Here is a 22,760-nt window from a genome sequence, read left to right on the forward strand (position 1 = left end):
CTTATTGTTGCGTATCAGTCTCACACTTTATGAGTGAAACAATTAAAAATAATCCCAGGCTGCTCATCCACTAGTCATCCACATCTTTTTAACCTGACACTCCAGCCCTAGAATCAACATTATGTCTAAAATGGTCTGTACGTACAAAGAGCCAGTACAAATCCTACTGAAATTACTTTTAAAAATCAAGGAGGAGGCTGGGCGGAGTGGCTCATGCCTGTAATCCTAGCATTTTGGGAGGCCGAGGCAGGCAGATCACAAGGTCAGCAGTTCAAGACCAGCAGGCAGATCACGAAGTCAGGAGTTCATGGCCAGCATGGTGAAATCCCATCTCTACTAAAAATACAAAAATCAGCCAGGTATGGTGGCATGTGCCTGTCATCCCAGCTACTTGGGAGGCTGAGGCAAGAAAATCACTTGAACCGAAGAGGCAGAGGTTGCAGTGAGCTCAGATCGTACCACTGCACTCCAGCCTGGGCAACAGAGCAAGACTCCATCTCAAAAAAAAAAAATAATCAAGGAGGAGGGACTTTTCCCTAACTCATTCTATAAAGCTAGCATCATTATGATACAAAACCTGGCAGGGACACAATAAAAAAAGAAAACTTCAGGCCAATATCTCTGATGAAAATAGATGCAAAAACCCTCAACAAAAAACTAGCAAACCAATCCAGCAGCATCAAGAAGTTAATTTACCAGAATCATACAGGCTTTATTCCTGGATGCAAGGTTGGCTCAACATACACAAATCCATACACAAAATGGAATTCACCACATAAACATAATTAAAAAATAAAAACCACATGATCTTCTCAACAGATGCAGAAAGGGCCTTTGATAAAATTCAAAATCCCTTCATGGTAAAAATTCTCAATAAACTAGGAACATACCACAACATAATAAGAGACATCTATGACAAACCCATAGCCAACATCACACTGAATGGGTGAGAGCTGAAAGCATTTCTCTTGAGAACTAAGACAAGGCAAGGATGCTCTGTCTCAGCACTCCCATTCAACATAGCACTGGAAGTTGGAGCCAGTGCAGTCAGGCAAGAGAAAAAAATAAAAGGCATCCAAATAGGAAGAGAGGATGTCAAACTATCTCTTTTTACAGATAATATATATGCTATACCTAGAAAACCCCACAGACTCCACCAAAAGGCCTCCAGCACTAACAAAACAACTTCAGTAAAGTTTCAGGATCAAATTCAAAATACAAAAATCAGTAGCATGTCTATACACCAATAACAATCAAGCTAACAGCCAAATCAAAAACATAATGCCATTTACAATAGCCACAAAAGGAATGAAATACCCAGGGATACAGCTAACCAAGGAAGTGAAACATCTCTACAATCAGAATTACAAACCACTACTGAAGGGCATCAGAGACAACTCAAACAAATGAAAAGACATTTCATGTTCATACATATGAAGAATCAATATTGTTAAAATAGCCATAGTGCCCAAAACAGTTTGCAGATTCAATACTACTCCTATCAAACTACTGACATCATTTTTCACAGGGTTAGAAAAAAACACTTTTGTAACTCATATAGTACAACAACAACAAAAATAAAACCCGAATCGCTAAATCAATCCCAAGCAAGAAAAACAAAGCCAGTGGCATCACACTACCCAATTTCAAACTATACACTGCAAGGCTACAATTACCAAAACATCAGATAATGGTACAAAAATAGGCATGCAGACCAATGTGACAGGATAGAGAATCCAGAAATAAAGCTACACACCTACAACCACCTGATCTTAAATAAAGTCAACAATAACAAGCAATGAGAAAAGGACTCCCCATTCAATAAATGGTGCTGGGATAACTGGCTAGCCATAGGCAGAAGACTGAAACTGGACCCTTTCCTTTCACCATATACAAAATTCAACTCAAGATGGAAAAAAGACTTAAATGTAAAACTGAAAACTATAAAAAGCTCTAGAACAAAAACTATAAAATACCATTCTGGAAATCAGCTTTGGCAAAGAATTTATGATTAAGTTCTAAAAAGCAATTGCAACAAAAACAAAAACTGACAAGTGGGACCTAAACTAAAGAACTTCTGTATAGCAAAAGAAACTTTCAACAGGGTAAACAGAAAACCTACAGAATGAGAGAAAATATTTGCAAACTATGCATCTGACAAAAGTCTAATATCCAGAATCTGTAAGGAACTTAAACAAATTTACAAGAAAAAAACAAACAACCCCATTAAAGAGTGGGCAAAAGACATGGACAGACACTTTTCAAAAGAAGTCATGCACAAGCCCAACAAACATGAAAAAATGCTCAACATCATTAATAACCAGAGAAATGCAAATCAAAACCACAATGAGACATCATCTCATACCAGTCGGAATGGCTATTACTAAAAAGTTAAAAAATAACAGACGTTGGTGAGGTTGTGGAGAAAAATGAATGCTTATAAACTGTTAGTGGGATACTAAATTAGTTCAGCCACTATGGAAAGAAGTTTGGAGATTTCCCAAAGAACTTAAAATAGAACTATCACTCAAACCACCAATCCTCACTACTGGGTATATGCCTAAAGAAAAATGGGCTAGGTGTGGTGGCTCCTCCCTGTAATCCCAGCAATTTGGGAGGCCAAGACAGGTGGATCACTTTAGTCCAGGAGTTCAAGACCAGCCTTGGCAACATAGTGAAACCCCATCTCTACAAAAAATAAAATTAAAAAGTAAATTAAAAATTAAAATAAAAATAAACCATTCTACCAAAAAGACACATGCACTTGTATGTTCATCTTAGCACTGTTTGCAATACCAAAGACAAAGAATCAACCTAAATACCATTCAACAGTGGACTGGTTAAAGAAAATGTGGTCTATACATACCACGGAATACTAAATAGCCATTAAAAAGAACAAAATCCCATCCTTTGCAGTAACATGGATGTAGCTGGAGGCCATTATCCTAAGTGACCCAGGAGAGCAACAGAAAACCAAACACTGCATGTTCTCACTTATAAGCAGGAGCTAAACACTGAATGTACCTGGACACTAAGATGGGAACAACAGACACTGAGTGAGTACTAGAGGGGCTGAGGACTAACAGAGCAGGGAGTATGAGTGTAGGGTATCAGTTCACAATTGCCTATCAGGTACTATGCTTATTACCTAGGTGATGGGATCATTCATACACCAAATCTCAGCAACACATAATTTACCCAAGTTAACAAACCTGCACATATACCCTGAACCTAAAATAAAAGTCAAGGGAAAAAAATAAAACATACACATAATGGAGAGAAAACAAATTAAAAATAAAACGTAATTTTAACTTTAAAAAAAAATGGTCTTCAAATTGCAAAGAGCTAAAGGTATCTAAAGAAGCTGTCTACTCATAGACACTGATAATATAAAAGAGAAAACAAACAGGCATACTAAACTCAATTTATCTTATTTATTGGAAAATAAATAATAGCTCACAAAGGCTAATATTAACTGAGTGTTTATAATGTGTCAGGCACTGTTCTAAGCATTTTATATGTATTAACTCACTTAATTATCACAGCAATCTATGAAACAAGCACTTTGATTACCCCCATTTTATAGACAAGAACACTGAGGCACAAATAACCTTCAACATTCACACAGCTAGTAAGCAGCAGAGCCAAGATTCAAACATATGCATCTAGTTCCAGGGCACCAACATCAAGAGCTGTTAGATCTCCTTGCTACAACATCTATATCTGGTCATTAGCCAATCACTTCATTTTTTTCACTTATTCTGTTGTGGCCTCAGAATCTTTTCTCAACAAAGCATTCTAGGCAGTCTACGTCAATCAATTAGATTTAGATTTAGCACAGATTAAAACTGTCATTCCAGTACACATTGTTGCTTTTTAGTGTGCTGCTGCTCCCTAACAAAGACTAAGAATCTCAAGTGTTTTTGTTTGTTTTCATCAATGAATGAACAATTAGAAGAGTTGTACGCATGTAAGGATAGAGAATTTAACTATTTATTTGTGACGGTTTCAGTAACTCCACTTTCTCTCTTCAGGACCTACTCATTCGCTGCCATTTATTTACAGACCCTGCAAGCATCCAGTTCAAGCATGCCCGCCTCTGCCTGCCCTACTCTGGCAGTGCTGATCACTCCCGCTTCTCAATACCACTGTGCTAGGTATAGATCCTGGATACTGTGCTGCAAAATTTGCTTACATATATGTCACACACACCAGACCCTGAGTTTTTTTTTTTTTTTTTTGAGACGGAGTTTCGCTCGTTACCCAGGCTGGAGTGCAATGGCGCGATCTCGGCTCACCACAACCTCCGCCTCCTGGGTTCAGGCAATTCTCCTGCCTCAGCCTCCTGAGTAGCTGGGATTACAGGCACGCGCCACCATGCCCAGCTAATTTTTTGTATTAGTAGAGACGGGGTTTCACCATGTTGACCAGGATGGTCTCGATCTCTTGACCTCGTGATCCACCCGCCTCGGCCTCCCAAAGTGCTGGGATTACAGGCTTGAGCCACCGCGCCCGGCCGACCCTGAGTATCTTAAGAGTAAAGATCATCCATTAAAATGTCCAGACCTCTGTGCAGTTGACTTCAGACTTTGAGAGGAGACAATTTCATTAAACTAGTTCACAATGTAATAAGTGACCTATTTCAGGAGTATTCTTATTTTGCAAAAGAGGTCTGTGTAATATATTAACATCTTTTAACATTATGGGTTTGCAAGTCCCTTAATCTTCTTTAAGTCTTGACACAACTCTATGAACTAGCTATTATTGCTGTATCCATTTAGCATATGAGAAGACTGAGGCACAGAACAAGAAACTAACCCAAAGTCACACAGTAAAGTGACAAAATCAGCATTCAAACCTTGTCAGTCTAGCTGAAGCCTTCACTCTTGACCACTGTACGATGCTGCCTCTCAGTAAATTAATGTCCAGAAGTGAATGTGCATTGGAACATTTTAGTATGTAAAGGAAGGTCTCTGGGGCTGAGGACAGGCCAGGATCTGCCCTTCTAGGATCTGCCTCTAGTAGTTCTTTGGAACTGTTCCTACACTGAGTATCTCTTCCTTTCCACTACTTTTGAGAATGGAGATTCCCCAGCAAGTCTTAAGTTCTGCCACAGTGCCTGCCAAAGTAGTGCCTAGTGGAGGCAGGAACAGCTCCCTGCCTATAATAAAAGAGAATGGGAACTGGAAAAATCACTGGACAGGAGAAGTTGCCTTGTGGCCTTCACATAAAAGGAAGTCATACAAAAAGGAGAAAATAAACAAGGCAGACTCTGTTGTTTCACAGAATAACAGAACAGGAATCTGATAGTAAGGAGGTCCTGATTTCATTCGTCACTGACCTAAAAGCAATAGGCCTCCTAGGATCTCATTTCTCAGGGAAGTATTTTATTTCAACTAACTTACTTAGATTCTTAACATTCCAAATGAGAAATGAGAAATACAGTAACAATGTAATTGGATTCATATCTTTACTTTCAATTCATATACCAGTTCAACAAACATTTACTGAGACCTCCTGACTACCAGGCACCATGCCAGATATTGGCATTGGAGATAATAGAGAATTCATTCCTCACTTTAAGGTAGTTCACAACTAGCTTTTTTGTAGGAAGTTGGCATTTTCTAGTCTCAGCAGTGACACATTGAAAAGGAGCATTTCTTCCTTTCACATGTCTTTCTAAATTAAGTTTTGTTAATGGATTTCAGCATTATAAAAAGTGATAGAAAATATAGTCCGGGAAGCAAACTAACAGGCTATATACTATTCCTAACCCTCACAAATAAAAGAAAAATGGTAGAACAGGAAAGCTAAACTAAAATGTAGCTACAATTTAACCTTTTCCAGTTCTTATTCATGTATCTTTTCTCATTTGTACTGGCCTGGTTTAGATTATATTCATTCATTCATTCAACAGGTGTTTATTTATGACCTTCTATATGCCTAATACAGTCCTGGACACTGACAATACAACACTAAACAAACATACAGAAATTCCTGCCCTTGTTTTTACCTTCTAGAGACCATAATCAAAATAAACTATACACAGTAACATTTTATGCCTGTTTCCCTTATAACCTTGTTCACTCTAGAAATAAGCTGAGATTTTAAAAACAAAACAAAAGAAAACAAAAAATTTGCAAAATTCAGTTCTCTGGGATGTTCAGGCAGTCTATGAAAAATAAAATAAAATAATTCTATTATCCAAAAATAGTACATTATTCTTTTCATTTGTAATTCTTTAAGGCTGAATATACAGACTTATTAGATATCTGTATTTAATTCTTTTATGAACTTCCTATTCAGGTACTTTTGCTATTTTTCTATTATTAGTGAGTTAATTTTTTTGTTATTTTTTACAGAACTTTACAATTAACAACAGTAATGCTTGGTCATATATACTGTAAAACATTTCTTCCAGGTTATTATAATAAAAGGCAAATTGAGTGCTGGAATTTCACAGATATGCACATACCGTGTTATTACAAAACCAGATAATGTCCCCTTCATTACCAGTGTAGAAAAGTATCGATCCACCATTTTTCTTCCAGTATTTATCAGCTACTAGGTACCGCTGATTAAAGGTTTTCACAGTATTAAATCCAAAATGATCAACCTGTGATAAAAACAAAACAAACAAAACATATTTCAAAGGAAAGTAATTAAATGAGATCAACATAAAATTAATTCTTCCATTAAAATCAACCTATACTACAAAAATAATCACAAGAAATTTTAAACTTCATTGTTTTATTATTAATAGCAATAAGGATATTATTATTTTGAAATCATTTTCTTTATATTACAAAATAAAGCAATGTTTGCTATTGGTGGTCAAGATTTTCAATGTAAAAGAAAAAATACAACTATAAAATCAAGTAGCTACTTAAAAATATAATGTTAAAATTAAATTGCTGATAGAGTGTGAACCCGTTTTTTTAGTTTTTAAATGTATTTTTTAATTGGTAAATAAAATTTTACAAATGGTGCATATAACACGATGCTCTGAAATATATATACACTGTAGAATGGCTAAATTGAGCAAATTAACATAAGCATTGCCTCACATATTTATATATTTTGTGGTAAGACCACTTAAATCTACTCCTAGAGCAATTTTTAAGTATGTAATACATCCCATTATTTTTCAAAATACAAATATCCCTTACTATCTGAATTTTCACTATACAAACTTTCAATATTGAAAATTCATGAATTAAATAGACTACTGAAAAGGTTTACTACCCTAAACTTTGTCACCCCAGCACACCATAGACATTCTAAGTTCCAAGATTTTTGTGTCTGTACCATTTCCACCAAAAGAAACTAGGGCTTATTAGTGAAGCGGCTGATTGACATTTGGGACAAGGAAGCTGCAAGATAAGCCTACGTATCTTGCTATGCAAGGAAGCAAGAAAGTGCTCAAAATTAATGGAGAGTTGTATTTAATGAACATAGGCAGAACTACAAGGGACTATCACTGGCAATCATTTTAACAAATTGAACATAAAACAAAAACAAATTAAACATAAAAAGAATAATGACTGTAGTTAATTGAAGCATGCAATTCATGAAACTCCATTAGTCCACAAAAATATTTTTAAAAAGGAAAGCAAGAAAAAGGTTCATTTGCCATCATTTATCTATTAAATCAAATCCTTACTTTAAAATTCGGAATTAAAAAGTAAAAAAGTAAACATTTAACCTGCCTGTCCAACAGAACTGTATTTGATGGCACTGAATAGTCCCAGTTAATAAAGAAGAGCTGTGTTTAGTCAAATGTCAGCTAATGTAGAAGGAATGACAGAATTAGAATAATGACAGTTCTGTGAAGTTACCGATTCAGGCAAGAATTATCAATTGGTGCTAAAAGCATTAGGAAAATGGATAATATGAAAATTAACATTCATCTAGTGTCAAAGTAATACCATAGAGAATACTCTCTTGTCACAAGGGGAAAACATAACTACAATGGAAGGATCAGGCTGTCATCACTTTAATCTAGTAATCAATTTTGTTAGTATCATGAATGGTAGAGCAGGCAGGGATTATGTATCTCCTCATGTGGCAAAACATGAAGCACATATCCCCTATGATGTATTCCTGCCAAAAATGTTCCATTTTATCTTAATCCAGCCTTTAGATCTAATTTCCAGGTTCCAGGAAATATAAAGGTAAAAGAGCAAGTTGAAGATACTTTAAAGGGACAACAGATAAATCTGAAGGTAGAACATTTTATAAGACAATTAACAAGGCAATATCATGAGAAAGGACTATTTTAGATTAAATGAATTTTAAGGAACATAATAACCAGACATAATACATGACCCTAGATTGGATCCTAGTTTGAACAAACAAGATACAAACGATGATGTAGGAACAAATGTGTAATTTTAATATGGACTGGGTACTAAATGATACAGGTTGAGCATTCCTAATCCAAAAATCCAAAATTCAAATTCTCCAAATCTGAAACTTTTGAGCACCAACATGATACTCAAGGGAAATGCTCATTAGAGCATTTTGAATTTTAGATTTTCAGATTAGGGATATTAAATCAGTAACTATAATGTGACTATTACAAAATAATAATAATAAAAAAAATCCAAAATCTGAAATGCTTCTGGTCCCAAGCATTTCAGAGAAGGAATACTCAACTTGTACTAAAGCCTCATTCATTTTGTTAAAAATGATCATATTGTTTTGGCTACATAAGAAAATGATTTCTTAAACTGAACTTTAAATATATTTTTGAGATTTTTTTTTACCCTTTGAGTTTTTTAAATTTACTATTCAAAATATACTTATCAAATACTATAACATGGTAAGATTCATGTACAACTATCTGAATTTACAGTTATCCCACAGTACGGAGTCTCACTGAGTCTTTGGCATCATGGGAGCTGAATTCCTCAGTGCTTTGGAAGGACAGAAGTGAGAATGCAGCACTCAGTCTGGATCAGACCTAGGCTGTTTAAGTGCTGCTCCAGTCTCCCGGGAGCAACCCTTAGTTCTGACTTAAACCAGACCCTGTAAGACTTGCCTAGGTCATTAGAAAACAGATGAGACTTCCTACACCCAGCTCTATCTACACACACAGTTCCCATTTATACCACAGTTCCCAAAATACAAGTGTCTCAAAACTGTACCTAACTGTATACTTCCTGGTATCTACAATCATCACCATATGTAGTCCTAAAATATATTCTAAACTAAAGACTGTCTATTTTTCAGGAAAATAAGCAGTTTGTATGGACTAGGTATGTTATAATGATGTCATGTGCTATAAACTCTTCCATTATACATGTTACTCAATCATTCACTCAACAAGCATCTATTGAACTCCTATTCTGGGCCAAGTACTAAGCTGAGCAATGGGATAAAGAGTTGGCTGAGCTACAATCCCTGCATTTAACTTAAACTAATTCAACTACATCCACTCAGCCTAAAAATAAAAGGGCAAGAGAAGCAGACAGTGAAAGAAAGATGGACAAGTGATTCCACCTGCTTCCATTCAATTAGTACAGTGGTTCTCCATGTGCGGTCCCCGGACCAGCAGTATCAGCATCACCTGGGAACTTGTTAGAAATGCAATCCCTCTGGCTGAATCCCAGACCTACTGAATCAGAAACTGTGGGGTAAAACCCAGTAAACTGTTATTAACAAGCCCTACAGCTGATTCTGTTAAGTTGTGAAAACCACTGCGTTAGAATAAGCATCAAAATAAGACACTAATTTGCTATTCCTTCTCTTGTTCTAGGTTTCAGAATACCTAATACTGTAAGCATCTCACTATGCTGAATGAGACTCTGGTGTCTAAAGATTTGAATTACCACTGAATATACCCCCAAATAGAAGCTAACTGTATCATTTGACACTCAACGTGAGAAAGCACCACAGGAACACCTGTTGAAGCTCAGCAGGTTTCAACAAGGGAGAACTTAAAGAAAGGAAGCTCGTGGCTCTTGAGCAAGATGCCTTCCCACGAGATTCTTGCAGATAATTTTGCTCTAATGATTTTCACCTCACCCACTGCCTACAGAACTGAGTCTTCATGTAAAATGAGATATTGCTGTGGCCTTTAAAAGCAGCCCACAAAGAAAAACACTAATAATCCAGTCTAAAATTTTCAAATTTGAAAACATGGGTATTTGTATATGTCATGTTGAATATAACTGATAAAAAGTTCTTGCCAGAGAAACACTTCCATCTAGAATTACAAAGGCCACAAGAACTTCAGAACCAGAGAAAGCCAAATTCCCTTGTGTGGCCATGCCCAAGGTACTCCTGCTCCTAGCAATCATCCTTGATTATTAAGATTGGGGAAAAGAGAGAGGAACCCTGGCAAGAAAGTAGACTTCAGAGTTAAGAGACCTGAACTTGAATCTCTTCTGTGAAGCCTTGGGCAAATCACTCAACCTCTCTGAACCTTAGTATCTTCCTGTATAAGATAAGGATAACAACATATAATTCAGAGGATTGCTGTGAGGATACGAAAAATGTACCTAAAGTACCAGGCATAGTTCCTGATATATATGTGCTTAAAAGATGTTAGTTCTCTTCTCTATCCCATTTGCACACCAATTCTAAGCATGGAGTACTACTTGGATGGAAGGCAGATTAAGTTCTTCACAGAATTACAGCACCTTAGAGTGTTTCAAATCTCCTATTAGTGCTTCACCTAAGTACTAAACAATCGGAAATATGTAGTGAAGCGTCCTTTGCATAACATGAATTAACAGAATTTCCTTGGCTCCTTCCTATCATGAAGGATATCAACTTCTGGCTAGATTTCAAAACTGAATGGCCATGCACACTAGGGGCAGTATGCCCTCTGCTGTTGAGAAGTGGCACCCACATGCCACCTCCTGTTCTGGGCTCCCAAATAAAGATTTTTGAATCACAACACGAAAAGGTGACAAGGGCCTTAGAAATCATGCCATCTGTGTTGCTCAACTGAAGAAATTCAGCTCGAAGAGGTCAGATGACTTGGCCAGGGTCACAGGGCTGAGGCAAAGCTAGAACTTTATTTTCGCAGTTTGGTTTATTGAACCAGTTAAAATAAATAATAGCACTGTAAAGGCAACACAGCATGACCTCAGAAATGAACCTCTCTAGTCATGCCCAGCAGTTCTCTCTAGCACATAGTCCAATAAATTTTTTTTTAATTTTTTTTATGATCCAAGAAATTTTAAAACATGCTTCTCCACTTTACCATGTGGAGAAGAAATAGATCTGTGAGAATGGGTAGGCAAGAAGAAAAGAGAACATCCTTTAAATGATGTTTATTGTACAAAGTAATTATTTGGACTTAAAACCACTCAAGAATAAAGTTCGCATCCAGAAAAAATCAGTAGCAACATTACATCTGTTAGTTTTGCTGGCAAGTTGGGGGCAGTGGGGGTGGGAATGGGAGGGAAGAATGCAGAGCACCTACACGTGTCTGCCACTGTGCTGCTGCTTTACACAGATCCCTTCCCCATCTCAGCAGTTACCCTCTGGGGGCACTTTCATCAACCAGTTTTAAAATAAGAAGGCTGATGCCCAGAGAGACCAGATAGCTTGCCAAGGTAAGGTAACTAATAATTAGGAATCAAATGTAATTCTTTTCATGTGCTTTTAACCCCTACCCAATCCCACCTCCAAGAAAACCCAAATCTTTCTGCTCTTTGCATTATAACAGGCTCATGCAGATAAAGCTGACTATAAGCTTCAACCCTCGGTAAGGGACACTCTGAGTATCTTTCTCCTAAATTTGCAAAATGAAGGACAAATATCCCAGCCATTTACTAACAGTTACATTGCAGAATATGTGGAATGTGGGTCTCTTCACTGACCTGACAGTAATTGTTACTACACTACTATTCCTAACTCCATTAAGACACTGATAAAACCCAAAATCACATTGACTCCTTCTCGGCAGCCTTTGGTTTTAGAAAACTCAGTATGCAGTTGGATTTATTCAGGCACCTAGATATCTAATAACAGTTAACTGAAATTTTACTAAAGTTACAAAAAGTTTACCCAGAGATATACATGACCAAAAATATTAATGCCTCCAATAAATCAAAGCATCTTAAAGGAGTTTTGCATGTGCTCTGATTTCCAACTCTAATGCAGAGATGCTAAAATAAAATAAGACCCTCTTTCTCCCATTTGATGTGTGTGTCCTATGTTAATTTGGGGATTGTGGCATTACATTCCACTAGAGTTCTTAAATGGAGACTGACAACTTTCTGGGCAAGCTTGACATCCCCTGAAAGGATGAACACCTTTCTGTTAGAAGAACACAGGTTCCCAAAGAAGGACTAAAATGTGGAAGAAAGGTCGAGTTTAGACAAGCCGTAGATCTACAGTTGGAGAAATATGGCTAAGCTGTCCCTCACACATGGGCACCCTAGAGCTAGGACAAGATCAGAGAGCAAAGCCACATCTTATGGGTCAGCTCTCTGGCTCTTGGATGACTCCTGGTTTATTTCTTCTTTATTATGTCAGACTTTCAAAAATCCTGCTTAAATATTCTACCTTTACTCATCTGTACATTGAGGTTACCATAAAGTATTGGAGACTAAATTTGACTTAAGGAATTAAAGGGGAAATAGTATCCCCCAGTGACAGTGTGGTGGTGGCAAAGGAAATGTTTACAAGTCCCTCCAAGAGGAAGGTGAGTCCAGAAAAGAACTGTCCTCTCTTCTCACAAAGATGCTCTCTTCATTGCCAACCTTAGAGGGTCGAGTGTCTATCTTAACAAAAAAGATGGAAGTCCTCTCAGAGAGATCCTTCAAAGACAATCAGCTTTGTATGTAATAAGACACTGCTCCTCTTTACACACCTTCTGTAAGTGTTAACCAGGACAGAGAACGGCATTCCCTGACTCCTACGCTTTTTTTTTTGTCCTAACATGCCCCAATCTTAAAAATGAGACTCTTAGAAGTAAATTTAATTAAAAAGAAAATGATAAATGAGGAAGAGAAGAAAAAAAGTGATAATGGGAGAGTCCATCATAGGGAAAATTTGGTGCCTCAGTCTCCTATACTCAGATAATTTGAAAGGCAAGAACACAATAGCTACCACAGTGCCCTTGCACATGGCAGATCCTTTATAGATAACTGTTAAACTGTGAAGCAGTTCAAATCTTCTAAGTAAGTGATTCTTGTGTTTCTGAGTATGAGGTTCCCTTGTTAATGTTAAAATTATCACAGATATGTTATATAATAGTAGCCAGTGCTTGAGAAAATATATAAGAAGCTATTATAAATTCAATAATGGTATATATAAATATCAAAACGGCATCTATCTACATGTGAAAAAAAAATGTGCTTAGTAACCAAATGGGGAGGGAAAACACCCTCTCCAAAAATTCTGCAGTGCTTAATAACCTTCCTTTCCTCTAACCAAGAACTCTGGGCCCCAGAGGAAAAATCACTAAGTTATCAAAATGCTGTGAAATCAAAACACTCTTTGCTTTACTGCTAAAACAAAGGTGAAACTATCCTGCCCTTGAGAATACCTAAAATGCCCCAGTAAATCAAGAAATAACATGTTTTGTCAAATAACAGTGTTAAGTGTTTCATTAGAGGGAGATTCTATCTGTTGGCCGAATTGCTCTGTGAAAGCACCACATAATCAATGCCTTCCCATGGCTTCAGGAAGCTTTGTACTAAGAGAATTACCTGGCCACAGCTCAAGCTTCCAAATTAGAGCTAAAGTTCTGCTGTAATAAACTATGGCATATAAATTTTAGGAAATGTTACACCACTAGAGGGCGCTCTTACATAAGTAGTAATGTCGGAAAGCTCCATTAAGTTTTTTGTTTTTTAGAAGATGGAGGTATCCTTCTGTGGTCCAGGCAAAGTAGAGTGGTCCGATCATAGCTCACTGCGGCCTCGAACTCCTGGGCTCAGACGATCTTCTCTCCCAGGACTGAGAGTAGCTGGAACTAAAGGCACACACCACAACACCCAGTTCGTTAAGTTTTAACTAAGTTTCATAAACTCTTAGGATAGAAAGGAAACTTAGATCTCAAGTCCAAATTCTTGTATAAAAAACAGACACAAGGATGCCAATTATTTTAAATCTTTCTTTTCTAAATAAATATATTCCCAAAATTGAAACAGAGCAATCATCCCCCTTCTTTTTAAAGTCATGGTTAAAAATTTTGTGCTGTCGGCCGGGTACGGTGGCTCATGCCTGTAATCCTAGCACTTTGGGAGGCCGAGGTGGGTGGATCACCTGAGGTCAGGAGTTCAAGACCAGCCTGGCCATCATGGTGAAACCCCATCTTAAATTAGAAAAAAAAAAGAAAAAGAAAAGAAAATTTATGCTGTCAGAAACCAGGATATTGGTTACCATTGCAGGGGAAAAGAGACTGTAAAAGAGAATGAGGGGATTCTGGAGTTAGGATAATGCATTATTCTATATGTATAATAAGATAATTCAAAAACAGATTGGTAAACATTTAAAATCTCATTTTAGATATATATTTTATAAGGTACATGTTTACATTTCTATTTCACTATACTATGTCAGCTTCCAATTCTTCAGGACTGATCACTTAGGCCGCTTCATGGTGTAGATGAGTGGAACCAGCAGCCTCCTCGTCATCAACATCTTGAGCCCCATGCGTTTTCATTGGTCGTGCTCTGGCTCAGATGCCCAGTGCAGGAAAGTACACACGTCCTTGGTTACCTGGGACATGGCAGCTGGGGTGCCATCGTCAAACTCCAGGACATCTGTGTAGTTGGGAGGGGTCATGCCGATGGCCTGGCCAGGAAAACAGGGGTTGAAGTAGAGACCTCTCCGCAGTGACACCCTGGTGGGTGGCTCGCAGTGTAGCCCATGAGCAGGAAGAAGATGTAGTCCTCACCACAATCCCTAGCTTGCATGGTGTAGCTGAGGCCAGGGCCAATGCTCCATTACTGGCAGCTCGAGCAGCCTCAGGGTTGGGGTATGGTTTTGGGAAATAGTCATACAGCTTTCCTGGCCGCAGGAACATCTCATTTTCATTGGGGCCATCTTGAACCTCCACCTCCTCAGCCAGCACCTTAGCTTCAGCCTCAGTGTAGTACACGCCTACCAGGTGGCGGTAAGCCACTTAGTCAATGCTGTGGCAGGAGAAGCACACCTGTTTATAAACCTGAAAACCCCTACGGATGCTGGTGTGGTCCAAGGAAGAAAGGAGGCCACAGTGAGACCACGGATAACTTGGGGCATGCAGCTCCAGGTCACTGGCACTCACAGCAGAATGGAGCCACGGTCAGCCCCGCACTCCCTGCCGCCAGCATGCCCAGTGCTGACAGCATCACCTTCCGGCCTCTACCACAAGGACCTGAGGTGTCCGCAGCAGGAGCTACCTGGGAGCGCTCTGCACAGCAGACCCCGGGCACGCGCGCCCGGGAGCCCTGCAGCCTGCGGGCCCAGCACATATTTCATATGTAAATTATATTGCACTAAATCACATTAATATTAAATTTTTCTTTCATTTAAAAATATTATATTGAGTACTCACTAAAAGACAGGTATTAAGAAAAAAACTTAGATACAATTCCATTTCTCAAGTTCTGAATCTAACAGGAGTGATGAATGTCCTAGTAAACAACCAGACAGTGGTGTGGTTAAGTTCCGTTTGCAAAGCACTGTGGGAGCTCACAAGCCAAAGACATGATCCTGCCTGAGGAAGTTACAGAGGGCTGCACCAAGGAAGTAATGTCTGAGCTGAACTTCGACACAGAGAAGAATTTTTTTTTTCAGGTACAGAAGAAACAGAAGAGCATTTCAAGCAAAGGGAGAAAAACATGTGCAAAGCTATGATTAACTATACAGAATGAGCATAAATTCAGGAAATGTTGTTTTACGGCAAGAGGTTTATGAGGGGAAGACATGGGAGATGAGATTAGACTCACTGGGCTGCCACGGTGGCTCACGCCTGTAATCCCAGCACTTTAGGAAGCTAAAGTGGGAGGAGCAAGTTGAGGCCAGGAGTTCAAGACCAGCCTGGCCAACATGACAAAACCTCATCTCTAAAAAATACAAAAAATTAGCTGGGCATGGTGCTACATGCCTGTAATCCCAGCTACTCTGGAGGCTGAGGCTGGAGAATCCCTTGAACCTGGGAGGCGGAGGTTGCAGTAAGCTGAGATCATACCACTGCACTCCCACCTGGGTGACAGAGCAAGACTCTGTCTCAAAAAAAAAAGAAAAAGAAAAAGAAAAACCTAGGCCAGGCACAGTGGCTCACACCTGTAATTCCAACACTTTGGGAGGCCAAGGTGGTAGTATCACTTGAGCCCAGGAGTTCAAGACCAGCCTGGGAAACGTAACAAGACTCTATCTCTACAACAAACAAACAAACTACATATATATATATATATATATATATATAAAAGTTGGGTGTGGTGGTGCATGCCCGTAGTCCTAACTACTCAGGAGGCTGAGACAGGAGGTAGTATCCTAGTATCAAGGTAGTATCCCTTGAACCCAGGAGTTCAAGGAACTATGATCATGCCACCGCACTCCAGTCTGGGCAACAGAGCAAGACTCTGTCTCAAAAAAAAAGAAAGAAAAAAGAAAGGAAAGAAAGAAAGAAAGAAAAAGGTAGAGAGAAGAAAGGAAAGGAAGAGAAGAGAAACAAGGAAAATAAGAAGGAAGAAAGGAAGGAAGGGAGAGAGAAAGAGAAGGAAGAAACTTAGCTGAAATCCAAGATTATTTCTCTAAACCAATAGTGAATGAAAAACATCCACTGGAAATAAACTCAACTAGGCAGGGACTTTTGTCTGTTTTGTCCACTGCTGAGTCCACAGTGACTGGAATAAGGCCTGGTGTATAGTAGAAGACCAATGAATATATTGAGAATAAATGCATGCATGCATCGTGGCTCTGCAGTTGGTATAAAAACAGAACTGAGAATGGAAAGCAAACTTCCCAAGAAGGTCAAGTTTGTGCAGGTTCATTTATTGCGCAGACCCAAAGTGGATCTGTTCCTAGCTTTGGAAGAGTTGCACAACACTGTAGTTGGATGTGCCTTTTGCCCACTGACAAATCACATGCCTTAGGGAGAATCCAAGCCTAAAATCTAAGGCCAACCCATAACAGTTTGTCCTGCTGAGGAAGCAGGAAATGCATGCTTTCTGCTGGGTGGAGAAACAGTAATAAATAACTACGAATAATATGGACAGAAGGCCAGCATTGCAGGGGCTGCAGGTGAAGGACTAATCAGCATTTTCCCAAAGTTTATTACCTAAAATATACTTGATCTTATGATAGAGTTATAAGTCAAAGTTTTTAAGACTGGAAAGGACTTTAAAGTCATGGCTGTCAGCCAGGACACAATAACTTTACCTGAGTAACATAGCAGCTAATATACAACATAGCAGCTCATTCAGCAGCATACTAGTGTTTGGTGAACCCACATGTGCTGCAAAATGTTGATTTGATCAAAGTGTAAAATATGTTTTTCCAACAACAGGGTTCTAAGAAGGAAGAAACAGGGGAGAGGTATAATGCCCTAGGACAAAAAGTAATGGGAGGGAATAGTTGAGACAATAGGTAAGTGAGGGATATGTGATGCAGCCAGATCCTGGGGAGGAAGGAGGGAATGGGGTCAATAGCACCAACAGAAGGATCTGACTTGAGGAGGACAAGGAACCCCTTCTCCACTGGAAAACAGATGGCTGCAGGAGTTATCCCTAACTAGCAAGGGAGGAAAACTAATTAGAAAGGGTTCTAGTTAAAATGTCTCTCATAAAACACCTTAGTCTCTAGTCAATGAAGTAGAGGGACAAGGTAATCTATTAAAAGAGAGAGTAAAAGAGAGCCCAGGATGGCAATGATTTAAAGACAAAGGTAAAAGTGCAGCATGGAAGGAAAACCCGATGCCTAGGCCTCCATGAAGTTCCTGAGGCTGGAAACTGAATTTGTAGGCACAACCACCTGCCTACATATGAGCTTGCTTAGCACGGATTCACAACCCAGGAGCAGGAGCAGAGAAGTTTCTAATATGAGAATTCCATAAAGGGGTTGTGACAGAGGACAGGGGGCAAGAGAAGTAAGGTCATTCCTATCTCCATGCAGCCCTGAATATACCCAGAGCTATGAGGTCCTGTCCACCACAGACAAATGCTGCCATAATCTGTTTGCTGATTTGCAAGGCAATCTAAACCATGTTGTATTTATTCTATTTTAAGGAGTAAATAATCTTGCCAGAACTCATATATATGATATATAGACATCTCAATGATAATCTTATAAAAATAAGGTTACATATCATCAAAGCCTTATAAATTTATATTCTTCTGTTTTGTTAAACATAAGATGATGATTACTATTGTTTTCCTTCCTTTATAATCTATTGTTTTGAATGTTTCTTTTTTTTTTTTTTTTTTTTGAGACAGACTCTTGCTCTGTCACCCAGGTGGAGTGCAGTGGCACAACCTTGGCTCGTGCAACCTTCACCTCCTGGGTTCAACTGATTCTCATGCCTCAGCCTCCCAAGTAGTGGGACTATAGGCACACCCCACCATGCCCAGCTAATTTTTATACTGTTAATAGAGATGGGGTTTTGCCATGTTGCCCAGGCTGCTCACAAACTCCTGACCTCAAGTGATCCACCTGCCTCAGCCTCCCAAAGTGCTAGGATTATAGACAAGAGCCACCACACCTGGACTATTCTGAATGTTTCTATACATGCAAAATGTTCTCAAGATACCACTGTTATAACTACATCACATCTTCTGAGAGACTGAAGCTGGTATCTGGTGGTATAATATAAAAGGACAAAGACTCCTCAAACCCCAAAAAAGGCAAAACCATGTTTCTCACATACATGAGTTCAGACCTGTGATCTATGTAACTTACAATCCAATCTTGCATACTAGCCCTCCTCCTGCAGAGAGCTGTGATGACTTCACAAATCTTCTGTTCTCCAACTGAGCAACCCCAGTTCTTACTACTTCCCATATAATACTATATTCTAAAGTCCTCCTAACCCTGCTCACACTCTGGATCAATCAACATTCTCTCTTACAGATGGTGTGCCCAGAGCTGAGTACAATATGTAACATGTGGCCTAATGAAGTGCCTTGCTCATCACCGGCCAGGAATAAATAATCGGTGAGTAAGTTTACAGACCTTATCCATGGTTTTACTTTCTGCAGTTTCAGGTACCCATGGTCAACCATGGTCAGAAAATAGGTGAGTACAGTACAAGATATTTTGAGAGAGAGAGACTATGCATTCACATAATGTGTCATAATTGTTTACTCTTCATTCACATAATGTGTCATAATTGTTTACTATTCATTCACATAATGTGTCATAATTGTTTACTATTCATTCACATAATGTGTCATAATTGTTGTTAATCTCTTATTGTGCCTAATTTATAAATAAAACTTTATCACAGGAATGTATGTGTAGGAAAAAACATAGTATATATAGGGTTTGGTACTAACCCACATCTCTGGCATCCACTGGGGGTCTTGGAACTTATCCACCATAAAGAAGGGAGGACTACTGTATAGCTCCAACAACACAGCCTACTTTAAATTGAAAGTCAGGTAGGTATACTGGGTTGAATAGCATCCCCCCAAAATTCATGTCCTTCCTGGAACTTCAGAATGTGACTTTATTTAAAAATAGGATCACTGCAGATGTCATTAATTAAGATGAGGTCATGCCGGAGAAGGGTAGGCCCTTAATCCAATATGACTGATGTTCTTAAAAGAAGAGACAAAGAGACAGGCACAGAGAGAAGAATGCCATGTGAAGACACAGATGCACAGAAGCAAGACGGCCATGTGACAATGGAAGCAGTGATTGGAGTCATGCAGCTGCCAGCAAAAGAACACCAAAGACTGCCAACAGCCAGCAGAAGCTTAGCGAGGGGCACAGACCAGACTCTCCCTCAGAGTCCCCTAGAAGTAACCAGTCCTGCTGACACCCTGAGTTTGGACTTCTGGCCTCTGGAAATCAGAAGATGAATTTCTTTTGTTTGAAGCCTCCCAGTTTGTGATACTCTGCAGCCCTAAGAGACTAATACAGAAGGCCTCTCTATGGAAGTGGCACTGGAACTGAAGCCTGAAGGAGCCAGACAAGGAAAGAACTCTAGAAAAAAGAAACAGAAAAAACAAAGAGCCAGAGACCAGAAAGAGCTTAATGTAGAAACAGAGGTAAGACCAGAGAGAATGGCACTGGATGAGGCTTAGAGCTAAGTGGGCTATGACAGGGAGTCTGAATTTAATTTAAGGGCAATAGGAAGCCTTCAAGAGTTTTAAAACTCATTCTGAAAAAAAAAGAAAAGAAAAAAAAGATCAGTTTACCTGTCCTGTGGAAGATGGCCTAGAGGAAAATTTTTTAAAGAAAAAAAAGAAAGAAAGAGAATAAGTAGAAACCTGTCGAAAGGTCCACATGGCACATGATTATGCGAACAAGCCAGGCTTCAAGCCAAGGTTGGTCTCTCTTAAATTGCTACATATTTTACATATATAACAATGTTTAATTTCCATATCATAATACACCCAAGAAAGATCTCAATGAAGGACCAAATATATGACACCAGCAGTATTTGTTTAACAATCAACAAAAGGAAGTCTTTTGAACAGTTGTAGTCACCACTATAGCCCATTTATAACAGATTCTGCACTGGCCCTGACAGTAGGCATTCTAAACACTAAATGCCCCACTAAATTGGCAAAAGAGTTTCAAGGCCATCCGGTTCCCCCCAGCATTTAACAGAAGTCAATAAAGCATATTCTATTGCTACCCTTTTTCTCCAAAACCTGTTAAAGAAATTGATAGAAGGTAATAAACTAATTGTTCTCAAACGTTTTGGTCCTGTTCCACCCTAATAAGATAAAAGACATCAGTGGCCACAATCTTCACTGGTTACCTCTGATGAACTATTAAACTGCATTTTTTAAAAAGAAAAAGCACATACAAACATAATATTACAACATAATGCTAAAATACAACTCTTCCTCGAATCTTCTGTGAATCATTTTGTGAGAACCACTGTAACAGAAAACCTACAACCTCTTTTCAGAGACTGCTTTAAATTAAATTATTTTTATCACATTGAAAAATACATGATGTTAAAACACTCTGGAAAATTAAACTTTACAAAATCCCCACATGAATAGCATCCACAAAAGGAAGCAGCTGAGGAAAGTAACGTCTAAGTTTTTTCCTCCCTGGAAACTCCAACATCAAATTTGCAGTCCTGATTTCACTATAAAATGTTCTCCAGGGACCTTTTTATCATTATCTTAAAGATACACACTACAGACTACTCATTGTTTTGCACATTCATCCGGTCTAAATGATAATGGTGCTGTAAAAAAGATAAAGGAAGGGAAAAGGATATCCTCAGCAGAAACCAAAAAGCTCAGAACAATAACAGCAAGTTCAAATGTAACTAAGTGGCTTCCTTTGATTACTTTCAGGTGCTTTTGCCACAACATCACCAGATAATCAACATCTTCCCAGAGCTAGTAGGATGTGTATTTCTTGAGTGCCTACCATGGGATAAGTACTAGAGTTACAAGAGCGAACAAGCTAGATACGGTCCATGCCCTCACAGGACTTATAGTCTGGCAACAGACAACAAGAAACAGAAAACAAACAAGCAAACACACAAATAAGAACTTAGAAACTAATCGTACAGGTTTTACCTGGGTGCAGTGGCTCAACCTGTGATCCAAGGACTTTGGGAGGCCAAGGCGGGCAGATCACTTGAGCCACGGAGTTCGAGACCAGCGTGGGCAACATGGCAAAACTCCTTCTCTTCAAAAAACACAAAAATTAGCATGGCATGATGGCATGCACCTGTGGTACCAGCCACTCAGGAGGATGAAGTGAGAGGATCACCTGAGCCCAGGAAGTCAAGGCTGCAGTGAGCTGTGATTGCAACGCTGGACTCCAGCCTGGGCAACAGAGTGAGAACCTGTCTCAAAAAAAAAAAAAAAAAAACCAAGGAAATTAATGGTACAGGCTTTATTCTGATAGAGAATAACAGAGGCAGATCGACTTTTAATAGGATAGTCAGAAAAGAAGTCTTCGAGCAGGCAATAGTTACGCCTTTAATCCCCACAGCCATCTAGCCATCTATCCTGTGAAAGGTCTTGGGGGTTCTATTCAACACCACTCCCTTCATGAAGCATTCCTGCCTTCTTTGTGTTTTCATGGTATTTTAGCTATATTGTATTCTTTTCAAATGTAGCCTTACACTATAGTTATTTATACATACATGTCTTGTAACTGCCATGCTATTACAAACTTCAAAACTGTCAAAAAACCATATTTAAAAACTTAGAATCAATTTATCATACCATGTGTGTTATTTCCTCCTGCCCCTGTGAATAGTGTAAAGGCTGAACTAGGACTCTATGTAAATAATCTCCTTTGTTCTTCAGAGAAACCTTATGGAATAGAGAGGCTGTGTTTTCCCCACCATGCCCTACTGCCTCTCCCTTTCTGGCTCATCTCTGTACTCAGGTTGGCTTAGTACAGTGAAAAGAGCCCAGCTCTGTAGCCTTAAAGTCCCACGTTGAAATGATGATTGTGCCGCTTTCCAGTGCACACAGTGCAAAACACAATATGCACAGGCCTTGCTACATCAATGACTCCTGAGTTGAACTGGGAGAAGTGAGAAGTATGATGTGACACCTGAAGACCAAGTGACCTCACCTGAACTTAAGACTACACCAGTTAACTCTGCTCTATGCCCATGAGGCCAGCAGTAAGACTGTTGTCTTTCTATCAGAGGT

General features: G+C 38.9%; 1 protein-coding gene and 1 pseudogene across 3 annotated transcripts in view; both read right to left on the reverse strand.

The window, feature by feature from the left end:
- PRCP (prolylcarboxypeptidase) overlaps nucleotides 1-22,760 on the reverse strand; it is a 76,485-nt gene that overhangs the window by 29,612 nt on the left and 24,113 nt on the right. The window contains exons 1-3 of one of the 3 annotated variants that reach the window (XM_021671830.2): nucleotides 14,689-14,760; nucleotides 13,776-13,939; nucleotides 6,476-6,616 (exon numbers count right to left, since the gene is read on the reverse strand). In XM_021671830.2, coding sequence (XP_021527505.2) covers nucleotides 6,476-6,616; nucleotides 13,776-13,802 — 168 coding nt within the window. In that variant the 5' untranslated portion in view covers nucleotides 13,803-13,939; nucleotides 14,689-14,760. Of the gene's footprint in view, nucleotides 1-6,475; nucleotides 6,617-13,775; nucleotides 14,631-14,688; nucleotides 14,761-22,760 lie in introns of those variants that run through there. The other 2 variants (XM_012469571.3, XM_012469570.3) reach the window with 2 other exon arrangements.
- On the reverse strand, nucleotides 14,521-21,946 carry LOC135270139 (cytochrome c1, heme protein, mitochondrial-like; annotated as a pseudogene).

The sequence above is a fragment of the Aotus nancymaae genome, unplaced genomic scaffold (assembly GCF_030222135.1).
Source record: "Aotus nancymaae isolate 86718 unplaced genomic scaffold, 86718_ANA_hifiasm-v0.15.2.pri h1tg000059l, whole genome shotgun sequence".
NCBI lineage: Eukaryota > Metazoa > Chordata > Mammalia > Primates > Aotidae > Aotus > Aotus nancymaae.